Source organism: Etheostoma cragini, chromosome 12, assembly GCF_013103735.1.
Source record: "Etheostoma cragini isolate CJK2018 chromosome 12, CSU_Ecrag_1.0, whole genome shotgun sequence".
Taxonomy (NCBI): Eukaryota; Metazoa; Chordata; class Actinopteri; order Perciformes; family Percidae; genus Etheostoma; species Etheostoma cragini.
The window spans coordinates 15,225,278-15,239,890 of NC_048418.1; the positions used below are offsets into that span (position 1 = coordinate 15,225,278).

General features: G+C 40.6%; 1 protein-coding gene across 1 annotated transcript in view; it reads right to left on the reverse strand.

Moving 5' to 3' along the window:
• The window catches only part of LOC117954865 (tensin-3-like), a 32,468-nt gene extending 19,225 nt beyond the window's left edge, over positions 1-13,243 (reverse strand). Inside the window, exons 1-7 of the mRNA XM_034888903.1 lie at positions 12,855-13,243; positions 3,872-4,039; positions 3,583-3,633; positions 3,209-3,331; positions 2,695-2,759; positions 1,176-1,259; positions 267-379 (exon numbers count right to left, since the gene is read on the reverse strand). Coding sequence (XP_034744794.1) covers positions 267-379; positions 1,176-1,259; positions 2,695-2,759; positions 3,209-3,331; positions 3,583-3,633; positions 3,872-4,021 — 586 coding nt within the window. The 5' untranslated portion in view covers positions 4,022-4,039; positions 12,855-13,243. The remainder of the gene's footprint in view (positions 1-266; positions 380-1,175; positions 1,260-2,694; positions 2,760-3,208; positions 3,332-3,582; positions 3,634-3,871; positions 4,040-12,854) is intronic.
• Between the last annotated feature and the right edge of the window lie 1,370 nt (positions 13,244-14,613).

The window sequence follows — 14,613 nt, forward strand, 5'->3', positions numbered from 1 at the left end:
CAGTTCTGTTTATGTAAGTGCCTCAATCTGTTTGAGCGTGTGTGTGTGTGTGTGTGTGTGTGTGTGTGTGTGTGTGTGTGTGTGTGTGTGTGTGTGTGTCTTTTGGAAAAAGAGAACGATATAAAGTACAGATAAGTCTCCATCTTGTTTACTGCTCCAGCTCTGATGTGGTTGTGTCTGGGTTCTTTTATGCCGTCACGGTGGCGGCCACTGTATATTCATTGGGAGTTGCAGCTGTGTATAGTGGTAAACAATATGAGTTTAACCTCCAGTGGCATCGAAGTTTGGGATCCCGTGAAGGACGACGCAGTGCAGGAACAAGGGTGAGGCATTGATCTTCATGGATCCACTTAGGAGACTGTTGAGGATCCAAACATACCTGACATGAAAGAACAGAGACAGATGTAAATTATACACAGGACTGACTAATGTGAGTAATTCCCAAAACCCAAAATATGCTAAATATTGAGGGCACAATTGTACAATAGTTTACATTTTGAAAAATGACTCTTATTCCCTACATAGTTGGATAAGAAGATCTATGCCACTCTCATGTCTTTACTTTGAATATGAAGCTAGGCAGCATCCGTTAAGCTTCATATTCTAGCAGCTAGCTGTGTTCCCTTTTACTGTCGCCATTTCTTAAATCAACATTACATTACTGAGAAGTTTGGCTTCTTTATTAAATGAAAAAAAGAGTGTTTTACAGTAAAACATGTTTATATTCCTCACAGCAAAGAATTGCAAAAAGTACCATCTTGGTTTTGGTACCATAACTCAGATATCAAATTAGCACTGCTATCAAGACATTTTCACCTGCCATGTTGTAGTTGCTAAAGGTTTACCCCACATAAACTTGGGGGACAAGAAAATTTAGAACAACTGGGAGAAAAGAATTTGGAGAAACCAGTTCTGTCTGAGAGCAATCAGTGTAAGCGATGATGATTCCCAGTGATATACAGCATTAGTCATCATGGGGTCCCTGTCTCATTACAACCCACAGTAAAGGACTTTTCATATAAAAAAAAATAGACAAACAGCACCAGGACTTGTAAAGTTTTGCATTGAATCAGGTGGGTCTGGTACTTGAATGTGTTTTCAGAGCACCAGTGAAACAACCCACGGTTAGGAGCATGTTGCTATACAGAAGGGCGTGTTCAAGTTTTGGGTCTTACCGTTTCTGTGAAGGTGTCATCAGAGCTGAAACCTTATCATCGTAGTATTTCCTCATCGCAAAGCGGTCCAACGCCTGATCAGCACTTTGAGGGAGACAGTAAGACACATTAAACACTTTGGGTAATTATGACTCAAGAGAGGGATTAGACTCTGTTGGACTATAATTAAATAGTGTTAACCCTAAGTTAACGTAGGACACAAACACACACACACACACACACACACAGACAAAATGGACAAGCGTGAAAGTAAGCAGAGAGACAGGGGACTCCAGTAGAGAGGAAGAGAATGCCAGCCTTAAGTAAACAAGGAAGGGGAGAAGAGGACAGAGAGAGGCCAGAGTGTGTGTGTACAGCTCTGCTATTCAGACAGAGCTAAAACCAACAGGCACTGGAGCCTTTTCACCACAGCTCTGTTCCTCTCTTGCTGACCCTCTCCCTCTCCCTCTGCCCCCTCCCATGAATCTATTCCATTGTAAATCTGCCTCATTGTTTTCCTATCTCTTTCTCTACTTCATCTTGCTCTCTGTCTTTCACATTCGCCCTTACCAACCTGGTCTTCCCCAGCGGGATGCAAACACTGAGGGAAGCGGAGTCTAAATTGAAAGCTGATGTGAGCTTGTGCCACAATGACTGCTGTGTGAAGAGAGGATCTACATAGTAGTATAACACCATGCCGCCTCTCCTTATGTTTGCTGCATTTCTTTACTTTAGGGCTTAGCCAATGACATGGTTAGAGAAATTGAAATTAGGTTCCTTCATGAATAGATTTCATGAAACTGACACTGTGGCCAGAAGCTATTACAGTAACTAGCTTGATTCATGCAATTCAATACAGGGTGAGTCATGGCTTAAATTGTGTGGTTTTCCTTTGAGTTTATAAGAGGTGACTTTTCTTTGACTCCCTCTCTGATTCACCTTGACCCTGAATTAACGCAGGTAAATAAATCTGCTGTGGTTAGGCTATGGCACTTCTTGTGGTCTACGGAATAAGTCTTGATGACTTATTGTGGGTTCTGGTTGCCACCAACAGTGAGTGGGTATTGTCACTACCTGATGTGAGTTGAGTACAGATGTGAGTTGTGCATGCGTCACTTTGCGACAAGTAGCCTATAAGATGCCAACAAGAGACTTCTATAATGTCAGTACAGTAAAAATGGACCTACATATCCAAGGTTGTTTACTGCTGGCTACAAGTTAGCAATCAAACACAACGAAGGCTGTCAGTTGAATGGCGTTTGAGCTAACGTTAGCAATCAATCAATGACAGATAGCTGAAATGTTTTTGAAATGATTTCAATCTTCTGTTATTGTTTGTAATGAGAATAGTTTATCGTTTCATGGATTTTTACAAATTTCATTATGACACATTCAATCTGAGTATGCGCAACTCACATCTGCACTTGACTCAAATGAGGTAGTGACAGGTGCACTCATCTTGTAATAAATCCAGAATTTAGAGCAAATTATGGCATTTATGATAACCCAACATCAAAATGTTACAAAAATGTGTGGTTACCTGGCAGAAACGTCGGTGAAATGCACAAAGGATGAGATAACGACACCGATTCGACCTTTGCCACCCTGAAGAAACGAGAGAACAGAAGAGGATTTACTACACATGCAGAAAAACTCTTTTTAAAAAGGCACCAAATACTTATTTTCTCAATCATTTTCCTATTGTAAGTGATGGGATTGTACATACATGCAGTATTCTCTGCCAAAATTAGAAGATGATTGGTTACTTCAAACAAATCAGTTTTTCTTTAAATTAAAAGAATTGGATCGCAAAACAAACCCAAATCTGGATCTCTGCATGTTTATCTTTGAAGCAGGCGTTGCTTGTTTAGATGTTCAATTCAATATTTTATTTATTCAATGTCATAGAGAAAAACTTAAAATACATTTTCAGGGGTTTAAACAACCAAAAGGGCCTTGTAAAATGGCAAAATAATTACAACGTTGGAGTAATTGCTTAATTATTAATGCAAAACTGAGACACAGCTGATACAACACAACCTTTAGATGCTCACCCTGCAGTGTATGACCACCACATGAAGGGGGTCAGCATTGAGCCAGCTCTCCATTGCCTTACAGATGGTGCAGATCTTATCCAGAGGTGGAGCATGCATGTCAGGCCAGCCTGTATCTAGAGTCTGAAAACACATTACTCACTGTAAACAGACACAGTAGAACTCTTTACAGTTATCCAGTACCAATCAGTATTATACTTTTTTTACTGTAGCTGCTTAGACAAAGCTGATCAAAGAGGTTGAACAGAGATATTCTGCCGTAGAAATGAATTATATGTGTTATTTTGGAACTGGATGGATATCATCCTGCTATGACTTTTTATTATTAATTTGTGCTTATTTTATATAGATGACACAATGTTACATAAACTTACCTTGGGGTTCATTTTAGTGAGATCATGTCTTTTCTCTGACAAGTTGATAATCTAAAGAGAACGAAGAAGACAGCCTGTGACTTAAAATGTTATCTCTAAGATTATAACATTATGCTTCAACAGTGATTCTTCCATCAGGTTGAGTGAACAATTAACTATGCACTCTGAGATCAATTGTCTCATGTCAATATCCCATGAAAGCCCATCAGCAAAAAACAGTTTGGACTTTGACACTTCAGCTTTGACATATTGAGGTGAGACAGCGAGCAGCACACGGACAAGCACTGACCAGGTAATTATCTGCATGCTTGGACTTGAGCATTCTTGTGACATCCTTCAGGTTGTGAGAGTAGATCTCCTCTGTGCACCCACAGGGGAAGGACACAGCGATGATGCGTTCTGTGATGTACGTCAGGTCGAGTTCATATCCCTCCTCCATCCTGAATCCTGGGGCTTACTGTTAAAAACATCAAAAGCAGAGACACGGGTGGCTCAGGCCCTTTAATGACTAACATCATTCCCACTTACAGCAGGTGACTTTGCTCAAGTCAATATCTGATAGCCTAACAAGGCCAAAGTCCTCAGCGTTAGTCATCGTTTCCAAGTTTGCTACGGATATCTTTAGAGAATGGCCTCTATTTCAGATTATATGACAGAGGGTCGCTTGTTTGTGCAGAAACGGTCAATAGTGTGAGTCACAAAAACGGTAGAACTGTGAACAGGTTGAACCAAAACAATACATCAAGGGCTTTTAACATGAGCGATAAGTGCCACTTATCTCTACTGCAAAAAGAGATACAGTGCGGTGGTTTAAAAAAAAATAGAACACCAGCAATCTAATACCCAATGTCGGTCAGTCGGAGAAACAATGACAAAGACAGAAAAAACTTTCAAAAGAATTCCGGTTAGAACCAGTTCCTGTAAATCCCTGAGTTATGGCGTGTCCCTTGTGACCTCATAGCCATGCACTTCCTGCAGCGGTGGTCTGGGGAGAGCCTGTCTCACCCCACCACATCCACAGGCCTTATTCTCTTATCTAGTCATCTATGTATGCCCTGCGTGTGTTGACTGCCGACACCACTAGATCTGACACTAATAGTTGCTTAATCAATAAATCAAAGAAATTTATAGTTTTAAATTGAGTGAACGTGCCAAATATGTTTGTTGCTGGTTCCAGGTTATTCTTAGTGAGGATTTGCTGCTTCTCTGTTTTTTTCATGCACTGTATGATTGTCAAATTAATCAATTCTGGTATTTGGTCGGACAAAATAAACAATTTAAAGTTGTTATTTTAGGATGTAAGAAATTAAGAATGAGGTTTTGAACTGTAAACTGCCATTTAATGGAATACAACTATTTACTATTCTAAAAAAAAACGTTATATCCGATAAAACCTGATACATTGTTGGACTGATTTGCAAACGTTGCACAACAAATACATATAAACATGTATTATATTGTTGTATTATATATACAGTGGTGTGAAAAAGTGTTTGCCCCTTCCTCATTTCCTGTTCCTTTGCATGTTTGTCACACTTAAGTGTTTCGGAACATCAAACCAATTTAAACAATAGTCAAGGACAACACAAGTAAACACAAAATGCAATTTGTAAATGAAGTTGTTTATTATTAAAGGTGAAAAAAAATCCAAACCATCATGGCCCTGTGTTTAAAAGTGATTGCCCCCCTTGTTAAAACATACTATAACTGTGGTTGTCCACACCTGAGTTCAATTTCTCTAGCTACACCCAGGCCTGATTATTGCCACACCTGTTCACAATCAAGGCATCACTTAAATAGGAGCTTCTTGACACAGTAAGGTCCACCAGAAGATCCTTAAAACTACACATCATGCCGAGACCCAAAGAAATTCAGGAACAATTGAGAAAGAAAGTAACTGAGATCTATCAGTCTGGAAAGGGTTATAAAGCCATTTCCAAAGCTTTGGGAATCCAGCGAACCACAGTGAGAGCCATTATCCACAAATGGCGAAGACATGGAACAGTGGTGAACCTTCCCAGGAGTGGCCGGCCGCCCAAAATTACCCCAAGAGCGCAGCGACGACTCATCCAAGAAGTCACAAAAGACCCCACAACAACGTCCAAAGAACTGCAGGCCTCACTTGACTCAGTTAAGGTCAGCGTTCATGCCTCCACCATCAGGAAAAGACTGGGCAAAAATGGCCTGCATGGCAGAGGTCCACTTTTGGGACAACATTCTGAGGACCAATGAGACAAAAGTGGAACTCTTTGGAAGGTGTGTGTCCAAGTATATCTGGCGTAGAAGGAACACTGCATTTCATAAAAAGAACATTATACCAACAGTAAAATATGGTGGTGGTAGTGTGATGGTCTGGGGCTGTTTTGATGCTTCAGGACCTGGAAGACTTGCCGTGATAAAAGGGACTATGAATTCTGCTGTCTACCAAGAGATCCTGAAGGAGAATGTCCGACCATCTGTTCGTGTACTCAAGCTGAAACGAACTTGGGTTCTGCAGCAGGACAATGATCCTAAACACACCAGCAAGTCCACCACCGAATGGCTGAAGAAAAACAAAATGAAGACTTTGGAGTGGGCTAGCCAAAGTCCTGACCTGAAGCCTATTGAGATGTTGTGGTATGACCTTAAAAAGGCCGTTCATTCTTGAAATCCCTCTAATGTAACTGAATTAGGACAATTCTGCAAAGATGAGTGGGCCAAAATTCCTCCAGGACGCTGTAAAAGCCTCATTGCACGTTATCGCAAACGCTTGGTTGCAGTTGTTGCTGCTAAGGGTGGCCCAACCAGTTATTAGTTTTAGGGGGCAATCACTTTTTCACACAGGGCCATGATGGTTTGGATTTTTTTTCACCTTTAATAATAAACACCTTCATTTACAAATTGCATTTTGTGTTTACTTGCGTTGTCCTTGACCATTGTTTAAATTGGTTTGATGTTCCGAAACACTTAAGTGTGACAAACATGCAATGGAACAGGAAAGGAGGAAGGGGCAAACACTTTTTCACACCACTGTATATTTATTATTATTATTATATTATATATTGACTGTTCTATACTGTAAATTATCTTATACTGTTTCATTACATAACTGTATGTACTATGTCTTAGTTTATATCCATACAGACAAACCATATGACCTGTATCATTATGAGATTGTATAATATATTATTCTTGTGTATGCTGTTAAAGTTGATCATATTCCGTATACATACTTTGCAGCTAATTATCACACAACTTTGTCACTTCACTTGGAACATTATTGTAAAATTAGTACACTCTGTGTCAATGACTTAGAAAAAACTGATCTATACTCCTTTGTAGCATTTGTAAGAGATAACATAGATCGATAGAGCTTGATACGTGTTTCAGATTTCACACAAACACAAGCACACATTCCCACAAACAAAAACACATTCCTTAAGCTGCCAAAGATATCATCACCCTTCTTAAATGACTCCAATTGTTTGTTGTGATTAAACGACCCACAGTCAAAAATGTGTTCGTCAATTAAGTCTGCAATGACTGCAGGCTACAGCCCAACACTTTGAAGGGGGCCAGAGAGGGAGCCATAAACCAGGGACAGTGCACGGCTTAAACCAACCCTCAGAGCGGAAAGAAAGAGGCCATGTGTATGAAGAGGTCATCACTCGGGGAAACAGGGCTGGAGTTTTTGTGAGTGTTTATGTTGGTAGAGGTGGTGGAAGCGGGGGGGAATAGGTCCTCAGGGATTGTTGGAACTAATGGCGGGCTAAGTCCATTTCCCCCGAGACTCTAAGGAAAAACTGTTGACTAATGGGAAATTAATGAACAGGTCGGCCAGTACTTAGGCTCTGTGTCTCTCCAGGGCAGGGTCATGGGAAGAAGGCTTAGTCATGTTTTGGAAGTGTCCAAGTACTGGGCCAACTAGAGATGGGAAGGATATCTAACCAAACCTTACCTCCATGTGACCCAGGAGTGTGAAAAAATGTACTTAATTAATTTTGGTGTATTTTTTTTGTTATAGTTTGACGCTGGGAAATACAGTTATTAATTTGCTTTCTTGCGAAGAATCTGATGAAAATATTGTTACCACTCTCATGTCTGTGCCGTAAAAATGAAGCTTAATGTTACTGCCAGTGGCCGGGTATCTTAATTGAGCGTAAAGACTGGAAACAGCTAGCCTGGCTCTGTCCATACTAGGTAACACCTTCCTACAAGCACACAGCTTAGCATCTTACATCTTACACACTTAATACATACTAAAACCAAAAGTACGGGAGGTTATGTGCTGGAATCTTTCTTGGTCGTGTCTAGATGGTATGTCAAGATTTGCAAGAATCTTACCAGATGGTTATGGTTAGGCATGGACCTTCAGAATGTTAAGGTTAGGAGTAGGGATGTACCGGTACGAACATTTAACCTCACGGTTATGGTGACCAAAATCCTCACGGTTTTCGGTATTATCGTGGTGTGTTCAATGCCTTAAGCAGCAACTTATTTCCTGCACGTTCTGCAGACAGGACAACTATCTTTAAACAACTGTCCTTCGGCAATCTCATAATAACCATAATACGCTTATGCTTCAGACTTAGTCCTCTTAGAGGGCTGATAAATGTCCTGAGCGCTGTTATCTCCTCCTTCCACCATGATTCCAAGTTCAAGAAAGGCAGGTTGTAGGCTACGCAGTGTGCCTGCGCGGCATCTTCAAGAGACTTGGATGAAGCTGGGAAGGATTAAACACATGGTTTTCACACCGTGTTAATAATATTTTAAATGAAAACGGTAATTGCAATCGGCATCATTTTTATCGTAATTAACTGTTAACAGTGAGCATTACATCCCTAGTTATAGCATAGGGCATTGGCAGCGAGTGTTGCGCAAGTTTTCAAAAATCTAAGGTTAGCATCTGGAAACGACTCTCCTTCTTAGACGGGTGCAGTAACGTCCTACTGAATTGCTTACGTCAAGAAATAGTCTGGCACATGATCAAACCCTAAAACCAGAAGTTTTTTTTTTTTTTATCCTTCATTTTTGCACCAGCTGTAGGCGGATCCTGTTACATTTGGGCAGAACTAGGCTAGTTGTTATCCCGTTTCCAGACTTTACGCTAAGCTTAGCTAAATTAACCAGCTTCTGGCTGTAGCTTTACATTTAAAGGACTTCTTATCCAACTCTCTGCAAGAGACTAGAAACGCTTAAAAATTCAAACTATTAACAGACATAGGCAAACTATTTTAAAAGGTAACTAAACAAAGAGAAATAATGGTTTCAACCAACTCAAATAAAAAATATACAGATGCACAAAAGGAGCTATTATCACAATTTTAAATAAATCGTAAAAAATCTAAACATTATCGTGCAGCTTATTAATTTGTCATGAAGCATTCATGTGCAACACTGCAGTAATAAACAACCTTTTTCTACTAGACCTCTCACTTCACCCACTCATCATTCAAGCTAACATGAGTGACCTGCCCCGGCACGCACTAAAGATAATTGGTCTTTAATTTGCACTGACTGCTTTTGTTCCTGGTTTGAGGCGGAGCATTAGCTCACATAGGCAGAATACGCAATACCAAGGAACTACAATCCCGAGCCCACCCATGGTACTGGGAGAGCAAGGCTGGTAGAGAACCAGGGCAGGCTGAGAGATTCAAGAAAATGGGTTGCCAGATATACTGTGAACAAGCTGCGACAGGTTTACTGAGGTCAGGATGTTGGGGATTAGGGTGTGTCTGGCTCCCCCAGCTCCAACCCCTCAGGTAAGAGCTTGACTAGGCTGCGTGGGTGCTGTCAGCCACGTTCACACATGCATGACCATCACTTGGGACCAGCTCCAAATGCCTTTGTTTCAATCACCCAGAACGCTGAAAATAAGTTAATCAAACATTCCATTTATTCATAAAAGAAATGCAGGGAAGAAAGAACCAGAAGGCATATTAAAGTGCTGGGATGAAGCCTGATTCTATTTCCGGAGCCATACCCTTCACCTGGCCTGTGCTGTATAGACTCCTCCATTTTGTAGGAGCAGTTGAACAACGAGATGAAAGACGACAGCATCATGTAATAGGATGTAAACTGCAGAGACAACTGTCCTAAAATCTAGACACCAGTTAGTCAGACCCTAAGGGTTAAATCATGACCTCATAGTTGTTTTCATTTTTAAGTGCACTGTGGTGGTAACAGTTGGCAAAAACGTTGCATGCCTGTCTGTCAAAAATAATAAAGACGATGCAGAGCCTGGGGTTGAGCCCAGCAACTGAATCCATTCACGCAAAAGTTTGTTTGTATGTGAGTAGGCTGGTTGCTACTTGTCTACAGCTCTGTATTTTCCATTAGGGATTTCAGTGTGGCCATCATCGCGCAGATTGCTTTTACATATTTGTTCAAACCGGTGGAAGAGGAAATAGAGTACAACAGAGTCTTGGTTAAATAAAAGAAAAACAAGTTTAAGGTAAAAGGATAAAAAAGGATTTTAAAGACGTCATGAGATGTGGATATCAACACTACTGCATCGACAATGAAAAAAATAAGTTTTATTTTTGTTATCAATCAACATAGCAGTTCTTTTGATTCAATGTTTAGTTTATTATCTTAAAAATAATGGCAAGTACTCATTATGTTACTATCAAAGCCCACCAAATGTAGAAAGGCATTTAATCCTTATATTACAGAAGCTGCAACAACCCAACTTTAGTCTAGTTTTATCAAATAAGAGACTTATTCTACCTAATGGACTAATCCATATTTAAATAGTTTGCAAATGAGTATGAGAAGCAATGTGTTTTAAATCAATTACAAATAACTATAATGTCAACAAACATTACGTCTGCACACTTATGAAAGCAATTCAGGCATTCCCCACCCCCCCCCACACACACACACACACACACACACACACACTCGGAAATCAAACTGGATTGCTTCTGTTGGCTCCAGCTTCCATTTGAGGACAACTCAAACGTTTTTATAGGTCCATTAAACTCAAACTATGTTTCTAAAATAAAAATGGGTGTGCTGAAAGAGAGAGCACCAAACCCTAACTCAACACAAACTTTCTCAGTTCTACATGGAACTACAGCTACGGATAGAGGTCCAAATCAAAGGGGGGTGATAAAGCTCATCCGACCCAGCATGTAGGAGCTGGCTCGGATTCGCACCTATGGAAAAAACAGCTAAACATACAGTCCACTTCTGTCTCTTTGGGGGACTCAGGACAGATTAATGATCTCCTAAACAGTTTGTCTGCCAACCACAGTAACACCTAAAGTGCCATAAATGCTTCAGAAAGTCTGGCTGCCTATGGGCTGACTGCTGAATGGAAATGGAATGGAATGGAAACATAAACATTTCTTCACATTAACTCTCTTTATTTGTTTGCCCAGCACATGAAAATAACTATTGATGCCTGTTTCCCAGACTGAAATGACTGGAACGACCACAACAGATTTTTTTCTTGCTCTTGTCATCTGGCTGTAGCCCCCCCACCCCCCTTTTGGTATTTAGCATTAACATCTAATAACCACCTAATAATCTTCCTACCATCAGATTCACTGTTCCAGCCTGGCTTGTATTTACACTTGGCAAGAGCTCACACCTCATACTGCGGGATAACATGTCCCCAGTGACATAACACGCTGCTTGAAGGGCCCAGAGAGCGACAAGGCCAGTTTGTTTCGACCTTTTCCTGCCACGCACTTTATATGTTTAAGCATCCATTCACTGCTGAAGAACTGAAATAAACAACGCCATGAGAACTATTGATAAAAGAATCCACAGGAGGGGGAGCTGGGTAATTTTAGTAAGGTTATTTAGTAACTCTGAAACTCTTAATGTGTATTTGTCCCACATTTTCATGAGATGTGTTAAAGGGAATATAAATGACAGCCCTGGGCAAATGTGTGCACCTTTAATGCTCCTAAAGTACTCCCTAATTACCGTTTTCTATCCCAAGGTCATAGTGGAATGCGTCCCAAAATGGATTACGTTCCCACTCTCGCGCTCTAATTCCCCTCTTTTTTTGCCGTTCTTTCCCCTCTTTATTGCTTCCTTTCTCCTTCCTTCTCCAGGTATCCTTCTCGCTGTTTAATGGCTTACACATGTCTGCCAAGGGCCCGTGGCACTGCTGTGACATAGTGAAATGCCCCGGTGCTCCGTCCATGCCGTTCCTCACAGGTTCAGATCACAGCATTCTTCTTACAGTACCCAACCCCAACCCTCTGCCAACCCACCTGTCCAAACCACACTATCAGGATACCCATTCATCTGTCACCCTACCAGAGCTTTGTAATTACGGCCTGACATTTTGGGTTTCTGTCACACATTTATTTCGCCTCAAGGGGCAAGATATTGTTCACACGACTCTGACCTCAAGCCAACAAAAACTATAATTGCCAGTTCAAAAATGTTTCTCCTGTCTTTGATGCGTCTGTAATTAAAGCTAATATTGAAAGAGTGTGGCCGGCAAAATGTTTGAAATAACCTGCATGGTTTATGTTGCTCAAAAGAAAGGTGCGCAAGAGGGTGTAAATGCAGGTGTGTGTGTGTGTCTGATTTTCAAGTGAAGAAAGCTGTAGCTGTTATGATGTAAGGACGCTTTAACATGTCATCAACAATGGCTGCCTGAGAAGCATAGCCCTAGGGCCACAAATACCACACAGCAGCTGTAGCTCCAAGAAAAAACAGCCATACTCTCTCGTTTTGATTGTCTCCATCATTTAACGGTCAACAAAAGGTTTCTTTTAGAACTTTACAGACTATTGGTTACAAGTCTTCCACAAGAATGGCCCCATATGTTTCACATTATAAAAGCCCACAGTACACCAGAGCCCACAACTGCAAGGGACCCCAAATTATAGCCATTATATATTTAAAAAACAAAACAGTTTATTGAGAAAGATATTTAAAAGTTAAAAAGACCCACAGATTTCAAGCCAAGCTTTAGGGAGTTCAATTTAAAAGCTGTTCACATTGAAAAAAAAACAACAACACAGAACTTAGTCAGTTTGAATGAGTCTCTTCTCTGTCTTCAGAGTGCTGCTGGAGGAGCTGGAGCATACACACACACACCCTTGGTTTTAGTAGGATTCTGAGCCAAAGTAAATACAGAGTGCAGTGCCCTCTTCTGCACTTTGAATAAATGAGCACACTCAATGCATAGAGTTGAAGAGAAGAGAGGAAAAGGAGGATTGTGGGTGGAAGTCTAATCCTGCTTTTAAATACTGACCAGACCGACTTTTAAAAACCCTTCCTGCTAAACACTGGCGTGAAAAAGTTCAGACATCGTGGCTTACCTTTTCAACCTCAAAGCGAGTAACGTTACTGTGGTCCTTCTTTTTTTCCTCCTCTGTGTCCCTTTGTCAGTCCGAGCTGTAGGAAGAGAAAGAGTGGGGTGAAGTCCTGATCAAAGAGCCGAGCTCAGCCCGTCACACAGGCTTAGTGCAAGCTAGGAGGCTCATTTTCCTCTGCTGGAATGTGCTCTTAGCTGGACCCGGTGCTTCCCTCGGCCTTTTCTGTGACTGCCGGTGATAAAATGGAAGTCTTTGCTCGGTTCTGTAACTACTGCTGCTGCCTCTGCTGCCTACTGTTGCTGCTCAGCCCCCTCAGCGAACTTCCTCCTCCAGTCCGTGCTGCCGCTGCAGCCGCCACAAGTCCTGGCATGGGATAGTCCTCCCACTGCGCCGCCAGGGCCGTCTCCCTTGTTCCCTCCCCCTTCCACCCTACCTCCCCTCTCTCCGGCCCCCTCCCTCTGCCTGTCTCCATTTGTTCTCACCCAGACTTCCTCCACACCCCCCCACCACAAGACATTTAATCGCATAGTTATAAATATATTTGCCTATTGTTGTTGTTTTTTGCATCACCCAAAACAATGATTTGGCAGTTTTGTTCATGTAGCCCAAAATAACAAATGTGCCTCAAAGGGCTGTAGGCCTGCTTCCCTTTACATGTTTATGTTCAAAACTTTTTACATTAGGTCATTTTTTTTTAACTTGTTGGTTCATTGGTATAATGATAATATGGCATTCAGCTTATGTTAGCAAAATAGAGTGGGGTTCACCCTGTTTTGGCCAAAACGCCCTTGACCTATCCAAGTAGGATGACTTTGTAAATGACTTCCTTTTATGAAATGATACTCATCAGGTTTATCTATTGTAGTAAAATGTCCCAATTTTCATATCGAGGTGTCTGGACACCCAGTTAAAATATATTTCGGCTACAAGAAAAACGTGCTTGATCTATACAGGGTTGCTAATACAACTATGAACCCATGCTAAAGTTGACTAAAAAGAGGAATAAAAAAAATCATCTTTTGGAAATTGATCTTAATGCCTTAATTTAAAAAAATTAAGAAAAATCCAACCTTTAATGACACAAATTTTCTTTGTGAAGTGTATGTGATGATGTGGGAGGAAATAACTGGCCTTTAAAAATAAAAATCTCTATGGGATTTCTTACATAGGAGATGTGTATACGTATGCCCCTTGTATTTTGAGGAAGAACATTTATTTTCCTAACGATACATTATTCATTCACAACGGCATTAAGCTCAATTTCCAAAAGATGATTGGGATGGGATTGTAAACTTATGAGCATCACTGTATGTAATTCTTGGTTATTAGTACCTATATTTATTTATTTACGAGACCATTCTAATTAAAGTTCAAACATCACACAAAAAGCTTATGCATTGTTGGTGGCTTAGTATGCTAATAATTGAAACATCCCAGTCATGCTAATTTTAAACTTTAACCAAAGTGTTCCATTTTGTTTTCTACTTCTGTGGTAAAACTTTGCATGACAACTAGCGCCATCCATAGGTCACTATGGAAACTGCTGAGCCTCTCCTTACACAGGAAACTGTTTCAGCTTTGTATGCACAATACAGATATCCAAGTATCAAATGAATGAGTAAATGAATGAATCGAAATTTTTATGACAACTTTATTTTTGATCATGTGAGAATAACATGTTAGTGATCATTACAATTTAAACTAAACCTCAGCATCTGCAATTAACCAACAATGTTTTTTTTCTCAAAACACATTAAAACTT